Below are 17866 nucleotides of genomic sequence, written 5' to 3'. Positions count from 1 at the left end.
CCTGAAGGATCCAGATTTGCAAACCAACCTAATTAGGTCTATAAATTTCTTATATTATTTGACACATACAAAATGTTAATATAAGCTATGAAACAGATGAAACTAACCACACATCCTAAGAATAGAAATACTACCTCTTTTCGATCCCATACCCTTGCCTATTCCTGAGTGAGTCCCCCTATTCTTTCCATCTTATACACAGGATTCTTAAGGCAGTCATCCATGGATCTACTATATGTTATATACTGAAAGATTTAACCCATACCACTTTCCAGTAAGGCAAATGTATAGAAATTAGGCATACTGACACTAATAATAAAAAAGATATATTCTTTTTCACCAAGTTGTCAAGAAAAAATTCTAGTAGTTGATTGCATTCTTTTTTGTATTATCAATTACATTCAGGGAACAAACAGGCTCTTAAGCACTCATCACATTTAAAACTACTGAAAATGGCTGACATAACATTACATATTCTTAGGAGAAGAGACAGCCCAAACCATGTTCAATTAGTACAAGATTGATGTCATTTGTGTTAGGAATACTTAGTAGGATACGAAGACATATATAGTTAAGTACAAAAGAGAGAAATACCCATTAACATAGACATACCCGTTAAACAACAAATTCCAAATATTAGTAAAAATATATTGCCAAGTATCTCAATAAGAGATAATAGAGATTAAATGTCAATTAACTGAAGTAAAATAAAACAACATAAAAAGTTCACTGGGGAAAAAGTGAAAGTAGAATTGGAATAAGAGCTTAAGATGCAGCTAATGAATCTTAAGACGTAAGATAAATTTAAACTTTTTTAAGCTTTTATTAAGTAGATATTTAGAGATATGTGTAGAGCAAAATATAGGTATTGGGAAGGGAAAATAAGAAAGACACCAGAAGAAGCATGATTCCAAAAGTACACTTTCCAGAGTGAAAAAGAATATGAAATAAGGAGACCGAAAATTAAAATACTGCTACAGTACAATGTAGCCCTCAAAGAAAGAGATAAAGAACTTTCTAACAGACTCAATAAAGAGCAAATGGCACAATAAATTCTATTATTTTCTGCCTGTAAGGAATTTTTTAAGCAAGTGTTCAGAGTTAATGGGACAGAAGCCATTATAGCTCAATGTAATATATACCGATAGAAATCTTCAGTTTTACAGGTTTCAGCACAAATTAAAATTATTTGTGAAAAACATATTCCAAAATACCAACAGGTAACAAAGGCAAAAAAGACCATAGTAGAGTTCCATGAGCAATATTTAATCAATTAGAAAGCTGATATTCCCTTTATATGTTTCAGAGATAATGGAGCTACAGGAAAGTTTAAGCTTGAATTGAAGGGTGTGATTCCAGAATGTATGCTTTAGATCAATGATTTATACATGAATATTAGGTATCAAACATTCTTTAAAATGAAAAGCAACAGGGCCTCCCCTGGTGGCACAGGCAGTTGAGCGCAGTGCTGTGAAGCTGTCCGCAGCCTCTGCAGCGCCAGTTCGATCCTGGCCTGTCGGCGAGAGTCCCACATGGCGCAGCAGACCTCTCCTGTCTCGCCCACTGCTCCCCTCAGCAGTGTATTTCAGTCAGTCTGCCTGTTCTGTTCCCACTCTGTCTCTGGTGAATCCTCTCACCCTCCCACGAATCTGGCCTGTATCCCCGTTCTTGTGTAAATAAAAAAAAATCTTAAAAAAAAAAAACGAAAAGAAACATCTACACACCCAAATCTCCCCAATGAATTCTAATAAATACCCTGCTGGAGAGAAGGGAAGGGTATATAACTTTGGACTTATTTTCAAAACTATTTGTGAGCATTATTAAACAGAATTTCTTACCTCACACAGTCAACACAAAATAACAAAAATTGAAGACCACACTTACCCTCCAAGCAAGTCTGCAGTATCACTTTGTTGATTCATATTAACAACTCTCAAACGGTGACCTTAAAAAAGAAATGGCAAGGGTAATTTCAAAAATTTAAATACTGATAATCCCCAGTGTGATCCCTAAAAATGTGGGAATCAGGGATAGGGCAAATTTTTAAATGCTCTGATCCTCTCATTTTTCTTTCAGGAATCTTAACATGCAAACTTCAAATAACCCAGAGAGTTAAGTACAAAAATATTCACTATATTATTGCTACAACATCACATAACTGAAATCAGTAATAAAAAAAAAATCCTTCTTTAAGTCAATATCTACAAATTAGAAGTAAATAAATTTCCCATGTGTATACTACTCCATTAGAATAGGAATGAGGTGGCTGTTCATAAAGTTGTGCAATTCCTTTACTATATATATATAACTTGCAGCGTATATCCCATTCACTTCTCAAAACAAAACAAAATTTGTGTGTATTAGCAGAACATAGATTAGAAAATTACCAGGCTGGGGCTGCCCTGTGGCACAGGGGTTAAGTCTCAGCAGTATTAAGCTATCACCACCCATTGCAGCAAAAGTTCGATGCCTGGCCTGGGAGCTAACCCACATAGTGCAGGAGACCTCTCCTGTTGTGCCTGCTGCTCCCCTCAGCAGTATATTTCAGTAGATCTGCCTATTCTGCTCCCCACTCTGTCTCAGGTGAATCCTCTCACCCCCTACACCTATGGCCTACAGCCCAGTTCTTGTATGCATAAATAAATAAATCTTAAAAAAGAAAAGAAGAAAATTACCAGTCTGTTAACCATGGTTATTTCTAGGGAAAGCAGAGCAGTGGCACTTTTTTCAACCATAGTCCTTTCTATACTTCTAATTTTCAAAAGAGTGATAGCAGGTGGTGTGAGATGTTCATTGGCTTGTGGCAGAGTGATTCTCCTCTAGGAATTACCTGTAATATGAGCCAAGTACTGCACAGTAGACGTTTTGCCAGTCCCAGTCTCTCCCACCAGCAACACAGGCTCCCCTTTGCTGACACACACTGCAAGTTGTTCAATAAGAACAGAGGATGGTCGAGTAGCAGCAAAAGTGAGTTTCTCCCTGGGTAGGAGAAAAGAAAGTTAGAAATGCATGCTGTGATTGTCTCTTAGTGTTGCTGAGAGGAACCAGATTTTCCAGACTCAATAAATAAGAATGTGAAGACAGCTCAAAGTAAATTATCTCATCCTAAAACAGAAGTACTTAAAACATATGAATTGCACAATTCATTCACGTTACAAACACTGGGTATTAAATACTTGGTATTTTATCAGGCTATGGAAATTCAAAATACCAGTAGAGACAAGATTTTGTCTCTTAAAGGTATGTCATCGTGGGCAAATTACTATACCTCTGTTTTCTCAACTATACATTTCGGATAATATTAATTGCTACTAATTACATCAGGTTGAATAGTCTCCAAAAATCCATGTCCATGCAGAATCTGTAAATGCAACTTGATTTTAAAAAATTGTCTTTACAGATATAATTAAGGTCATATTCACAATGGATTAGGGTGGGCCTTAAATCCAATGACTGGTGTCCTCATACGGAGGGAGAAGTTGAAGTCACATGAAGGCAAGATGGTCTTAAGAGGATGGAAACAGGAGATTGGCCTGATCCAGTGACAAGACTGGTAGCCTCAGAAGTCAGGGAGAGGTAAGAACCTTCAGAAAAACATGGTCCTATCAGCACCTTGATTTTAGACTTCAACCTCCAGAATAATGAGAGAATAAACATGTTTTAAGTTACCAAGTTTATTATGACAATTTGTTATGATAGCCTTTGGACACTAATAAACTAATTCATAGGACTATCAAACCACCCCATGAGAAAACAATCAAAATATTCACAAAATGTTAGGTATATAGTAAATAGTTAATAAGTGGTACTTAGATCTCTGAAGCTTTTACAATCCCAGGCTTCAGGAAATAACAGACTAACATTAGGTCATAGCCTGACTTTCAAGTGAGGCTTCATTTGCTAAACACACAGTGGAGAGTAAAATCAAGTGAATAACTTTTGTTAGTCCCAAGTTGTAAAGACACTCATCACCTTCATTTATAACATCTAGTCTCATAAAGTACTGTGAAAACATTGCTTCATATCACTCAACACACTGGAGATGCACAGTTCAGTCACACATTTTGTTCAAAGATGATGAGGGGCTGGGCCAGACCTTCCATGAAGTTCCCACAGTTCCATGGTTCCCAGTTTACATTAGAACCTTACTTACCTCTGTACATGAACAGCCTCACTTTGTTTCCGTAGAAGACGTACTCGGCCTACTTGCACATCTAGCTCATTGATGACAATTTCTGGTTTATAAAGTTCACAGAAGAACTCAACCTGTTGGAGGGGAAAGATTTATCCGCATAAAATACTATCGTCTCTTCAAACAGCTCCGCATCCACAAAGGCTTCCTATGCCCCTCTAATAACCCTTTCCTAAGCAGCACTTCCTACTTCCAAGGTAGGCAAATTAGGACTTCTTTTAATCATGTGATCTGTTACCTGCAGCCAAACCCAGCCCAACAGGTTCAGAAGCCTGAGGAACACCTCTGCTATTTCAGTTCCTAACAAAGGAATTCATGTTGGAATGCAGGAAATTGGCCTCTAGCTACCAACTCCACTACTGAAATGTTCTCTTCTACAAAAATAAATATCTTGATATAATAAAGAATGGCAAAGGGGGCCTCCCTGGTGGCATAGCGGTTAAGCACTGGGCTGCGAAGCTACTCGCAGCCTCTGCAGCGATCCCCAGCCGCCGGCGAGGGTCCCACATGGCGCGCAGACCTCTCCTGCCGCACCCGCTGCTCCCCTCAGCAGTGTACTTCATCAGTCTGTCTGTTCTGCTCCCTGTTCTGGCTCTGGTGAATTCTCTCACCCTCCCACGCTTCTGACTGTACCCAGTGCTTGTATAAATAAATAAATAAATACCTTAAAAAAAAAACAAAACAAAACACTAGTGAAGAATTGAAGTTCTGTAACTAAAAAAAAAAATCGCAAAGGGCCTCCCTTGTGGCCTAGGGGTTAAGTCTCAGCACTATCAATGCTACAATTTCAGTTTAATCCCTGGCCAGGGAGCTAACCCACATGTGGCAAGCAGACCTTTCCTGTCTTGTCCACTGTTTCCCTCAGCAGTATATTTCAGTAAAATCTGCTGGTTCTGCTCCCCATTTTGTCTCTGGTGAATTCTCACCTCCCGCCCCCCACACCTCGGTCTATACCCCAGTTCTTCTATGCCCAAAAAATAAAAAATTTAAAAAATAAAAATGGCAAAATATTAACAATGTCAGCCATGAACCTAGTAAGTGAATAAACAAGTGTTCATTGGTGTTTTTTTTTGATTTTCTGATGCTTGAAAATATGAATAAAAAGATGAAAAAAATGTAATTATGCATAAAACTACAAAGGTATTACTAACACACAGTTCTAATCCTGAGTGTATAACCTAAATAAAATTTGCTTATTAAAATACTGGATAATGCATATGAAACAGGACACAGGAAGCACACTTTAAGGATGTGAAGCACATGGATAACTATTAATCTAGGAGAGAGTGAGGGTATTATGTCCAAGAAAGACAGCAATGAAATTACCAACTTAAACAGAGGAGGCACTCAGTATTTCAAAAGCTGTTTTGGGTAAAGGCAGAGATCAGCTTTTTTTCAACAAAAAGAGTACTACATACCTTCTTCTTGGAAATGTTCAACTTGCTTCCAATGACTTCTGCCATTTTCAGTTTACTTGTGTGCTTAGAAAGCATTGCTGTGAAACAGTCCAAAGCCTATCAAAATAAAGTAAATGCTAACAGATTTTTTTAAAGTAATACATTAATAACAAAGCATCACCATCCTAGTCACATGAGGAAAGAACATATAACCCATCAGGAGCACTTCTTTAAGAGCGCACAAAATTTACCAACCCTAGACCAAGGAACCTCAATCGTAGAGATAGGACACAAACAATTTTGAGGATTTTACAATCAAAAAACTGGTTAAATTAGGGGCAAAACCATTTTGTTTATCCTAAATTTGCCAAAACTAGCAGTCAGTGCTAATCATAAGGCATATGGTTCATGGGGAAACTGAATCTCATATAGTAAAAAACTGCTTTTTAGCCGTAAATGGGAACTCCTGGTGTGCAAGAAGGATCACATGTCATTATCCTAATTAATACCCAATCACAGCTAACTAACCACATGGTACACACACTCAGATATGTGTCTTCTGATGTAATGAAATACAATGCACACTTCATCACCATTAATGGACTCTACCCTCCAAAAAAGTTGAATTTTGAATATATCAAGCATTTTGTCAAACTTTCTACAAGAAATACAAGGCAAAGTGATGAGAAAGGACTATGAGTGTGGTAAAGCAAAGCATATATGATAATTCTCCAACTGTAATATATCAACAACCATCAAGCAAGCTTATCAACCACCAAGCAAGCATATAAAAAGAAGACAAGAGAGAGAATTTATCTGATACCTTTGTCCACTATTCCTTGCCAGTTTCAAAATTTCTTGGAATTACCCAAGTAAAGATAGTCTTTTGCTATTCACTTGAGCTCCTGTGGACCACACCTGAGTTAATGCCAATGAGGTAACAACTCTAGTTTCAAGGAGGGTGGAACAGGTCAGAAAGATTAGACGCATGGGCCTCCCCGGTGACGCAGTGGGTTGAGCTCAGTGCTGTGAAGCTATCCACAGCTCTGCAGTGCAGGTTCAATTCCCGGCCGGCCAGGGAGATTCCCACATGGCAGGGCAGACCTCTCCTGTCTCGCCCACTGCTCCCCTCAGCAGTGTATTTCCATTGTTTGCCTGTTCTGCTCTTACTCTCCCACGCCTCTGCCCTGTACCCCAGCTCTTGTATAAAAATAAATAAATCTGAAAAGAAAAGAAAAGAAAAGAAAAGAAAAGAAAAGAAAAGAAAAGAAAAGAAAAGAAAAGAAAAGAAAAGAAAAGAAAAGAAAAGAAAAGAAAAGAAAAGAAAAGAAAAGAAAGGTTAGACACAAAATAGAGAGTTGACACTTTCAGCTTCAGCCTCAACTTCTGGGGAAGGAAGAGCAGCTAGAGCCTGAGTTCAATCACTTGGCCAGTGACACAAGAGCCAAATAAAATACTGGACATCCAATGCTTGGAGAGCGTCTTAGTTGATGATGTATCAGGAAGATGGCATGCTCTGCTCCACAGATACAGAAGCTCTTGTTTTTAGGACCCTCCCAGACCCTGCCCTATTTGTATCTTCAATTTGATTGTTCCTAAAATAAAAATATAACCTATACTGTAAGTATAGTACCTTCAACAAGTTCTGTGAACTGATTATTGAACCTGAAGGGGTCATGGGAACCTATTAATTCATACCTAGTAAGTCCTAAGAGTAGGTGTCCCCTGATACTGGCAGCCAGTGTTAGTGGGGGGAGTCTTCTAAAGGGCTGGACTCTGGAACCTTTGGAGCTACTCTAACTCCAGGTAATCAGTATCAGAATTGGACTGAATTACAGGACACCATTTGGAATCAAAGCAACAAAGTCAGAAAACTTTCTCTCTAGACTTAATTTCTTCAACAAAGTTTTATGTCTATTATTTCTGTATTTTCTCAAACATTTCTATATTAATAAAATACTTATACACAAATGTTCACCGCAGCATTATTCAAAATAGCCAAGAGGTAAAAACAACCCAAATATCTATCAATGGGTGAATGGATGAACAAAATGTATATCAATACAATGGAATGGTACTCAGCCATGAAAAGAATGAGTTAATGACTCATGCTACAACATGCATCAAGAGAACATGCAGCTCAGCGAAATAAGCCAGAAAGAAAAAGAAAAATACAGGATGGTCTCACTCATAGCAGGAATCTAGAAAACTTAAACAAGGGACCAGGAAAATGAATAACTATAAGAAAGTGAAAATCAAAATCAACAAACAACTATGAACCAGAGACACTCTATGGGGAGTGGAGGGCAGGGAGGGGAGGGATTGGGGTCAAAATTAGGGGGTTGCAATTGTATGGGGAATATAAAAATAAAATTTAAAAAAAAAAAAAAAAGAGAGAGAATATGCAAAGTGGAAGCCAGACACAAAAGGCCACATATAACATGATTCCATCTATAGAAAATGATGTAGAAAACCAGCAAATCTCCACACAGAGGATACATTTGTGGTTGTGAGGGGCTGCAGAAGGGGAAATACAGATAATAATGGCTCATGGCATGAGGTTTGCTGGGGAGATGAAAATGTTCTAGAAGTAGATAGTGGTGATGGCTGCATAATTCTGTGAACAGATTAAAAATCACTGAACTATACACACTTAAAGAATGAATTTTAGGGCCTCCCTGATGCTGCAAGGGGTTAAGGAATGCACTATGAAGCAATTCACAGCCTCTGCAACACAAGTTCAATCCACGGCCAGCCAGGGAGCAACCAATATGGCGCAGCAGACCTCTCCTGTCTTGCCCGCTGCTCCCCTCAGCAGTGTATTTCAGTCAGTCTGCCTATTCTGTTCCCCACTCTGTCTCTGGTGAATCCTCTCACCCCCCACCCCCCACATCTCTGACCTGTACCCCAGTTCTTATATGCATAAACAAATAAATCTTTATTAAAAAAAGAATGAATTTTATGGTAAGTGAATTATACTTCAATAGCAGTTCTCTTCTCTCTATCTTTGCTCTCCCTACCCCCGCGCCGACATTCTAAAACACAGACTAAAGAAGCTAAGAGGAATCCTAGTAATGCCATAATTTCATTTTTAATGTACAAAAAAAAGGTTACAGGCAAGGAAGATAAAAGAAATATAGTAGGAGAGTTCACTAGAGAATGAAGAACAAGAATAATGTGCTTGCACACAAGATTTCAGAGTTCAGCACAGTTTTAAATGCACTGCAAATGAGGTTCCTTTCTACTCAAAATAACTACCAAACACAAAAAGATACTACAAATCAAATTGGGTCACTATAGTCTTCTCAGTCCCAATGACAAAAGCCAGAATTTCATCTCTCCAGCAAACCTCAAAACTTTATAATCAAAATTGGTCAATTTTTTTAAAGATCTATTTATTTATTCATTCAAGTGCTGGGGTGCACATGGCTGGGGTGCGGGGCAGTGAGAGGATTCAGCAGAGACAGAGTGGGGAACAGAACAGGTGAATTGATTGAAAATACACTGCTGAGGGGAGCAGCAGGCGAGACAGGAGAGGTCTGCTGCATCATATGGGTCATCTCCCTGGCCAGGGTTTGAACTCGTGCTGCAGTAGCTACAGATTGCTTTATAATGCTGACACTTAACCCCTTGCACCACCAGGGTAGCCCCCCAAATTGGCCAATGCTTTAAGAACCTAATAGATATTCAAGTAGTACCACGTTTTTTCTTAAGCTGGTGGGAACAAATCTCTCTCCGTTCTTATTGAGTATGGCAGAACTGTAATGCAACAAGATTTCCCTCCTGCATAACACATTTTTTCACAAGAAGAGCATATAGAAGTTACACTTCATAACCACCACACTAGGGGCTTCCCTGATGGTGCAGGAGGTTAAATCACAGCACTATTAAGCTATCTGCAGCCACTGCAGCACGAGTTTGATTCCCGGTCAAGGAGGTAACCCACATGGTTCAGCAGACCTCTCCTGTCTCGCCCACTGCTCCCCTCAGCAGTGTATTTCAGTCAGTCTGCCTGTTCTGCTCCCCATTCTGTCTCTCGTGAATCCTCTCACTGCCTGCACCTCTGGCCTGCCCACCAGCTCTGGTATGCAAAAATAATCTTAAAAAAAAATAATAAATAATCACCACACTAATTTCCATGGACTAAAGTTAAAAAACTCAACTGAGGCAAGCAGAGGGATGAGACAAATGCAAATCTATCAGACTAGAAAGTTATATACAGGAAAGTTATATACAGGAAAAAAAAAAAAAAAACAAAGAATCATAGAAACACTTTTAATGATACTTTATAATCACCTGGGAGCTTTTTTTGTTACCTCTAATTTCAGTATTATTATGCCTAATTAGATTTGAGGCAAAATTAACTCAGTTTTAACTACCTAAGAATAATAAACAATACCTACCTAAAAGAAAAACTCTGAAAGAAGAGACAGAAAATTACAATGGTAATCAACAGGTTTTGAGAGCACTGAGAAAACAGGAAGACCAGCTTACCTCTTGGAAAATGTTTAGTGATGCAGATGAAGACAGACTGTCAAAGCTTACCTCTTGGAAAATGTTTAGTGATGCAGATGAAGACAGACTGTCAAAGCTGTGAGCAATCCTATTACACCAATTCAACAGATCCCTTTAAAAACAAACAAACAAAATAACAAGAAATAAGACAACAGGCCAAAGACATGAAAGGCATGAGTTTATGTGGCTCACTTAAGTCTGGGGGCCCTGACAACTACAACTCTGCTTTTCTCTGGCAATGTGAAAACAGAAAAAAATGTCAGAGGGGGGCCACCCTGGTGGAGCAAGGGGTTAAGATGCAACCTATGAAGCTATCCGCAGCCACTGCAGCATGAATTCCATAGCTGGCCAAGGAGATAACCCACATGTCGCAGCAGACCTCTCCTGACTCACCCACTGCTCCTCTCAGCAGTGTATTTCAGTTGATCTGCCTGTTCTGTTCCACACTCTGTCTCTGGTGAATCCTCTCACCCACACACCTCTGGCCTGTATCCCAGTTCTTGTATGCATAAATAAATAAATCTTTTTTCAAAAAAAAGAAAAAGAAAAAAATGTCAGAGGAAATACTAAGTGAATAGTCCTAGTCCCTTCTCACTGCCAAAAGTACCTACCACGCATTTCCTGCATCCATACCAATAAGATAGTAGAGGACAAAGAGCAAGTAACTCCCAGAGAAAACTGAGGGGAATCCCTATTCCCAGTTCTCACTTCTCAAAAGGCAAATCATCCATCAAGAAAGGAGTGCAAAGGCACAGAACTTACCATATGCAGCAAAATCTTAGTGTTAAGCCTCCTCCCAAATTCAATGAAAGAATTATATAACTGTTTCCAAGTTTGTCTCTAAAAGTTACTTTTTAAAGCTAAAATATTACTTTTAAAAACCTTCTCAATTAGTAACTACAGATCTCAAAAAGGGATCTGACAACATAAAGTATATTGGATATTTAGTTCCATAATACCTGACTTCTCATAAGAAGTTAGTTTTAGCTGTTAAGAACACTTTTATGGGTCTCCCTGTGGTGCAAGGAGTTAAGACGCAACCCTTGAAGCTATCCTAAACCATTGCAGCACAAGTTCGATCACCAGCCAGGGAGCTACACACATGGCGCACCCGCTGCTGTCTTACCCGCTGCTCCCCTCAGTACTGTATTTCAGTCAATCTGCCTGTTCTGTTCCCCATTCTGTCTCTGGTGAATCCTCTCACCCCACACCTCTCTGGCCTGTACCCCAGTTCCTGTATGCATAAATAAATTTTCAAAAAATAAAACCACTCTGATGTCAAGTTTTTAAAATATTAACTCAAAAAAAGTGGTTAGTCTAGTACCTTAGAGACAATTCTCTGCCCTCAAGGCTCAATCTGTTGTTTTCTCTCCTGGCTTCTATAACTTCCTCAGATACCCATTCATTTCTAACAGAACTATCACTCTGAGAGTGATGCTTCTCTCCAGTAAGTTGGATGTAAATGTCAAGAAGGTGTTCAGTTGCTGTTAATAGGCTGGGATATCTGGTCTGAAGAACCTGACAGAAGAAGGAAAAAAAAATTTAGCAGCAGACACAATGATTTCTTAAAGCCACATATAAACTGCTACTGACACTAGTGAAAGAAAAAACGGATTCCTCTATGAAATTTGTCACCTTTGCCAAGTAAAACTTCCACCCTTACCCATATCCCACTTCTGCCTCCAAAGACCATGACTTTTTTCCAACAAAGACCTCAGTCACCTGGCAATCTCGTTATCTATAACACAGCTCAAAGTGAAACGCCAGATGGGGAAAGGATCTCCAGGCAACCAAAATATGCATCTAGGTTCCAGAAACTTACTCACTGAAGAATCCTGCAATCACTAATTTAATTTTTGAGTAGAAGAACTTGGGTGTAGACCAGAGGTTCAGGTGGAGAGAGGATTCACCAGAGACACAGTGGGGAGCAGAATAGGCAGATCTACTGAAATACACCACCAAGGGGAGCAGCAGGCAAGACAGGAGAAGTCTGCTGCACTAATGTGGGTTAGCTCCCTGGCTGAAGATAGAACTCAGGCCATGGTGGTGATAATGCTGAGAATGAACTCTTAGGCCACCAGGGATGCCATCTAGTTTAATTTTAAATGTAGTTCTAGTAAGGTCTATTGTATCCATTTTTTAGCCAAAAGCAAATTAGAAGCAATAAATGCAAAGAGGGCCTCCCCAGCGGCACAGCAGTTGAGCGCTGGACTGCAAAGCTGCCCGCAGTCTCTGCAGCACCAGTTGGATCCCCGGCCACCGTTGAGGGTACCACATGGCGTGACAGACCTCTCCTGCTGCACCCACTGCTCCCTCAGCAGTGTACTTCGTCAGTCTGCCTGTTCTGCTCCCCGCTCTGGTGGATTCTGTCACCCTCCAGCACTTCTGACTGTACCCAGTACTTGTATAAATAAATAAATAAATAAATCTTTAAAAAAAAAAAAAAAACTTGAGTATTTAAAAAAATAAATGCAAAGAGAAAGAATAAGTTTTTAAAAGCAGACCACAGTGAATGAGCTAGTGATAGAGTACTGATTAAAAAAAAAAAAGTTGATATTTAAAAAGCAGAAGGTAGAATTTACAAAGCAGATAAATTTAGTTCTAGGCACCTCAATAACTATTGAGAATTTACTGCAGCATAGGATACATGGTGATAATATTAGTTCCAAAGCAGCATATAAATTTGTTCATTCAAGACTACTTCCGAAGGGAAGTATCGCATATATTAGAAATAAGTCTATAATCATGTATCTACCACCACAATCAAATACAGACTATTTCATCAACCTTAAAACCAAATATTGGGCCTCCCTGGTGGCGCAGCGGTTGAGCGCTGGGTTGCGAAGCTGCCCGCAGCCTGTGCAGCGCGGGTTCGATCCCCGGCTGCTCCCCGGCCACAGGAGGAGGGTCCCACATGGCACACAGACCTCTCCTGCCACCCGCTGCTCCCCTCAGCAGTGTACTTCGGTCCTTCTGCCTGCTCTGCTCCCCACTCTGGCTCTGGTGAATTCTCTCACCCTCCCGCGCTTCTGACTGTACCCAGTGCTTGTATAAATAAATAAATAAATCTTTAAAAAAAAAATGCCATGCTACTCTTAAAAAAAAAAACCACAAATGTTTACTCATGCCCCTTTTATAATATATTCCTTCCCCCATCCTTGCCTCTTGGAACCATGCGTATGATTTTCATCCTCCCTAAGTAATTGCCTATGAAGACTATCACACACATGGAATCACATGGGCCATAGTATTAAGTTCTGATTCTTTTACTCCGCAGGATGCCACTGAAATTCATCCAGTCATAGTTACTTGATGTATCATCATTTTATTCTTTTTCTACTTCTGAGTAGTGATTCCGCTAATGTATAACATGTTAGTAAGGGCTCAGTTATTTAGTGGACAAGGTCTGAAAAGAGCCTCCCTGGTGGCGCAGGGGTTAAAGCTCTCTCCAGCCACTGCAGCATGATTTCAATCCCCAGCCAGGGAGCTAACCCACATGGCACAGCAGACCTCTCCTGTCTTGTCTGGTGCTCCCCTCAGCAGTGTATTTCAGTAGATCTGCCTGTTCTGCTCCCCACTCTGTCTCTGGTGAATCCTTTCACCGCCACACACCTCAGTTCTTGTATGCATAAATAAATTAAATCTTTAGAAAAAATTACTAGATGTGGTTCCATATAGTAAAATGTAAACACATTAACTTAAATTTAGGTTGATGAGTATTTTGGTAATTTAATATACAACTTCACTTTTTTTTAATGTAAGTTTGGCACTTATAAAATAAAAAGTAAAAGCATCAATACTTACATTCTAGTAACCACATACCTCATTCAGTTCTGACTTATTCATGTTATTCAGATGAAGTTTGATCCAGTATTTGTCTAGTAAAGTAGCATGACTATTTAGTGGTCGATACCAATTTCCTCCACAGCTTAAGAGTCTATATTTCAAAATAAAAGTCACACAAAATTCCCAATTTTAATATTGAATAATGTCCCTTGATATCACTTGCTAGGCATTATCTCACACATAAATACACTTAGAATCCCTGCTGGTGTCAGAGACCACTGTTGGGCTTACAAGGCAAATGAAAGGCTGACACCTGACTGAAATTTGACCCTTTTCCCAAGGAGTAATAGCTTTTAACAAAGTTATTTTCAAATCATTGCAGGTTATTCTACTAGGTCTTTTGATCTGAACAATTCTTTAAGGCAAAAACTTAGGAAAGAAAAAAGAAGAACCAACACCAATACAGTTAAAAATAAGTTCATGCTTAAAGCTGTACACCTGAAACTTCAAAAATAATTTTTAAAATTTTAATAATGATTTCATTGCATATTACCAGAAGTCACAGTCCATAAAATCATTAAAAATTTCCAGAACAGAAGGAATAGTCATCAAACACACTCTCTGGACAAGTAAAATGCTTACACATAAGACATTTAATTTAATCTTCACACAACTGTCCTCTGGGGATGCCATCATTCTTGTCTTCTAACTTGTCAAGACAAAGAAAGTAATATCCCTACAAATGTCAGATCCAAGAACTGAAGTCAAGTTTGGCTGACATCTTCCTATAATGTCCCAGGACTTTCTTGGAAATGTATCTAGTAGGAAAAAAATCACTATGTCTAGGAATAAAATCAGGGTCTATTAAAAGAAATAGGACCTAGCAATATGTGCCCTGATAACTGTTGAAGTTACCTCCACCCTCCATCTGGGAGTGAATGTTCACTGAGATATAGTAAACACTAATATAATCACTAAATACAATGTGAGATTAGTTTCACTCTTGGGCACTCTAAGACCCTGGATAAGCTATACAGATATAGACTACCAGTAGAAAATAAACCACTGCCTTCATGTTATTATAAAATGTAGACTGGGACAATTCTGGTCCCAAAATTGCCAATGTCTTGTATAGGCATCTGTGTTAACAAACCTTTTCCTTTCAAAATCAGCAGCAGCCATAGCAGCAGCTTTTTGCCCATCTGTGTCTATGCAGGTGCCTCTTTATGTTCCTTTCTTTTCCTAATAAACCGTCCTTCTAACATGCAATAAATAGGGCCTCCCTGGTGGCCTAGAGGTTAAATCTTAGTGCTATCACTGCTACAGCCTGAGTTTCATCCCCATTCAGGGAGCTAACCCACAGATGGCACAGCAGAACTCTTCTGTCTCGCCCACTGCTCTCCTTATCAGTGTATTTCAGTAAACCTGCATGCTCTGCTCCTCCTCTGGCCTACACCCTAGTTCCACACCAAAAAGGGAATGAAAATATTGGATCTAGCATCAGTTCCAAGCTTATTTAAAAAAGAAACAGAGAGCTCTATTCCAGGACTTTAGAACACGGCACAAAAAGGGTGCAGACTTATGGAGAAATGGCTCCATTATAGGAATAGGACATACCTCCTGGTTGCAAAGAACTGAAATCCAGGAGCCACTTTCAGACAGTCACCTCTGCCAGGAATCAAAAGCTCACCATTCTCCAAGAGAGGAATCAGCACAGAAACCTAAATCATAAAACCCATAGGCAAAGCTATTAAGACACAAGTTAAAAAATTCTCCAGCAAAACAATTTATTCATCCAGTTTTCACTGCAAGTCTACTATGAGCAGCACCAAACAAGACACTAAGAATGTAAATAAATATAACTGAGACTTTACAGACTAGCATCTGACAGGAGATAGTCATACAAACCACCACATAGCACAACCAGTATGACCCCAGGGTGTATAACGCAACATATGAATATAGAAAGTTTTTGTGAATCAGAATGGAGAGGTTTAGGAGTAGGGCAGTGAAGCTGTCTAGATAATGACTGGTTGTGCTGTATGGTGATTTGTATGACTATATTCTGTCAGATGCTAGTCTGTAAAGTCACACTTGTATTTAATGAGTTTTAAAGTATGAGCAGGAATTAGCCAGATACAATGGGAGAGAAATGATGCATGTACACTAGGCAACAATACTTAAATGGATAAAAACATATATGCCAAAGAGTATGGCATGCAATTATTCTGTTAAGATTAGGGCAAAATATGCAGATGAAGCAGGAGAAAGCATATGAAGCAGCTGAGGAACAGAAGAGTGCCTGGTCTGAGCTAAGGAATCTCAATTGTTTCATGAAAGTTATTGAGAGAGGATTGGAGGGTGGGGAAAAAAATTAGACTTATTTTAGAAAGCCTACTGTACAACAATGTAAGAAAATACGCTGAAAGGGAGCTAAACTAGAGGAAAAGAGAAAAAAGACACTAGGTAACAAAGTCAATTTATATCTAGATAGGTAGGGAGGAGGGTAGGCAGAGAGGGAGATCAAATAAGCAGCTCTGTGCTGACAGTGGGATAGGAGAAAATAAAAGGGGAAGAACAAATTATCAAGGAGTATGAAGAATAAGTCTCTGAACAAGAGACTACAAGGAGACATCGAATTTCTAGCTTGGTAATTGTGTGGCAGAAAAGACTTTTCTGAGAAAGAACAGGTAAGTTCCAATTTGGACATCTTGAACTTGCAGTGGCTATGGTACATCAAAGTAGAGATTTTTCAAGAAGTGTACTAGACACATGAATTTACCTGACATGATTTTATATGTTTGTTGTTTTTTTTTTTTATAAACTTTATTATTTTTTTTTAATTTTATAGAGGCATGTTTATTTTATTTATTTGTTTGTTTGTTCTGTCCACACATGCACTGGGCACAGTCAGAAGCGCGGGAGGGCGAGAGAATTCACCAGAGCCAGAGCGGGGGGCAGAGCAGGCAGAAGGACCGAAGTACACTGCTGAGGGGAGCAGCGGGCCGCAGGAGAGGTCTGCACGCCATGTGGGACCCTCCTCCGGTGGCCGGGGAGCAGCTGGGGATCGAACCGGCGCCGAGGCCGCAGAGGCTGCGGGCAGGTTCGCAACCCAGCGCTCAACCGCTGCGCCACCGGGGAGGCCCGATTTTATATAAGTTTGAAATGAAAAAACAAAAAGAGCAAAGGGCCAAGAAGAAGGTGCTAAAATATCACATATTTTTGTTCAGCATTATTATTTTATATATGGAAAGGAGCTGAAAAGAAAGCCCAAATAATATAGTCCAGGTCCAAGATAACACTAAAACTTCAAATTAAATAACCCTCAAAGAGATCTGTAAAAACCACCTTAATATAACAATGGGTTAACGACTGGCTGGTTAATTTTGAAAACATAATAATATATTAAATAACTAACTGAATCACATATCCTTTGGAAACAATATATTAACAGAATGTACAGAAGGAATTCAAGGTACAGGGATTTTTCTGATGCTTGTCAGACACTGCCAAAGGGAGACCAACATAGAAACTGTCATTTGGTCTTTTATCTGTATGGGTCATGAAAGAAACATGTTTAACTACGGGACAAGGATATATCCCTCAGACCTCCATCATGGCCTAGATGAAATATTTCTGATACTCATTTTGTCACGTTGGCTCTAATTCTATGATTCGGAAGTTGAATGACCTCTCAGGTGCCTAATGCTTGAAAAAACTGCCCAGGAAAGAAAGCACTAGAAAGGGAAAAGACTCAACAAATACTTTTATTAACCTTGTGATTTCCATCTCAGGTTTATTTTTAAGTTTCACTGGTACAAGTCAGTGCTGGTTAAGAAAACCACATACTGGGCCTCCCTGGTGGTGCAGGCGGTTGAGCGCCACACTGTGAAGCTGTCTGCAGCTTCTGCAGTGCGGGTTCGATCCCCAGCTGGCCGGTGAGGGTCCCACATGGCGTGGCAGACCTCTCCTGTCT

At 39.5% G+C, this 17866-nt stretch overlaps 1 protein-coding gene across 3 annotated transcripts in view; it reads right to left on the bottom strand.

The window, feature by feature from the left end:
- Positions 1-17866, bottom strand: part of MDN1 (midasin AAA ATPase 1) — a gene marked incomplete at both ends in the record, with an annotated part of 130774 nt that overhangs the window by 97791 nt on the left and 15117 nt on the right. For all 3 annotated transcript variants that reach the window (XM_084227907.1, XM_084227908.1, XM_084227909.1), the window contains 8 exons: positions 1885-1945; positions 2831-2979; positions 4154-4266; positions 5611-5706; positions 10135-10216; positions 11429-11622; positions 13927-14041; positions 15508-15611. In XM_084227907.1, the coding sequence (XP_084084033.1) occupies positions 1885-1945; positions 2831-2979; positions 4154-4266; positions 5611-5706; positions 10135-10216; positions 11429-11622; positions 13927-14041; positions 15508-15611 (914 nt within the window). The remainder of the gene's footprint in view (positions 1-1884; positions 1946-2830; positions 2980-4153; positions 4267-5610; positions 5707-10134; positions 10217-11428; positions 11623-13926; positions 14042-15507; positions 15612-17866) is intronic.

Source organism: Talpa europaea (genome assembly GCF_964194135.1).
Source record: "Talpa europaea genome assembly, chromosome: 2".
In the NCBI taxonomy this organism is placed as follows: Eukaryota; Metazoa; Chordata; class Mammalia; order Eulipotyphla; family Talpidae; genus Talpa; species Talpa europaea.
Note: the sequence above shows the minus strand (reverse complement) of the source record. Positions and strands in the feature narration are given on the sequence as shown.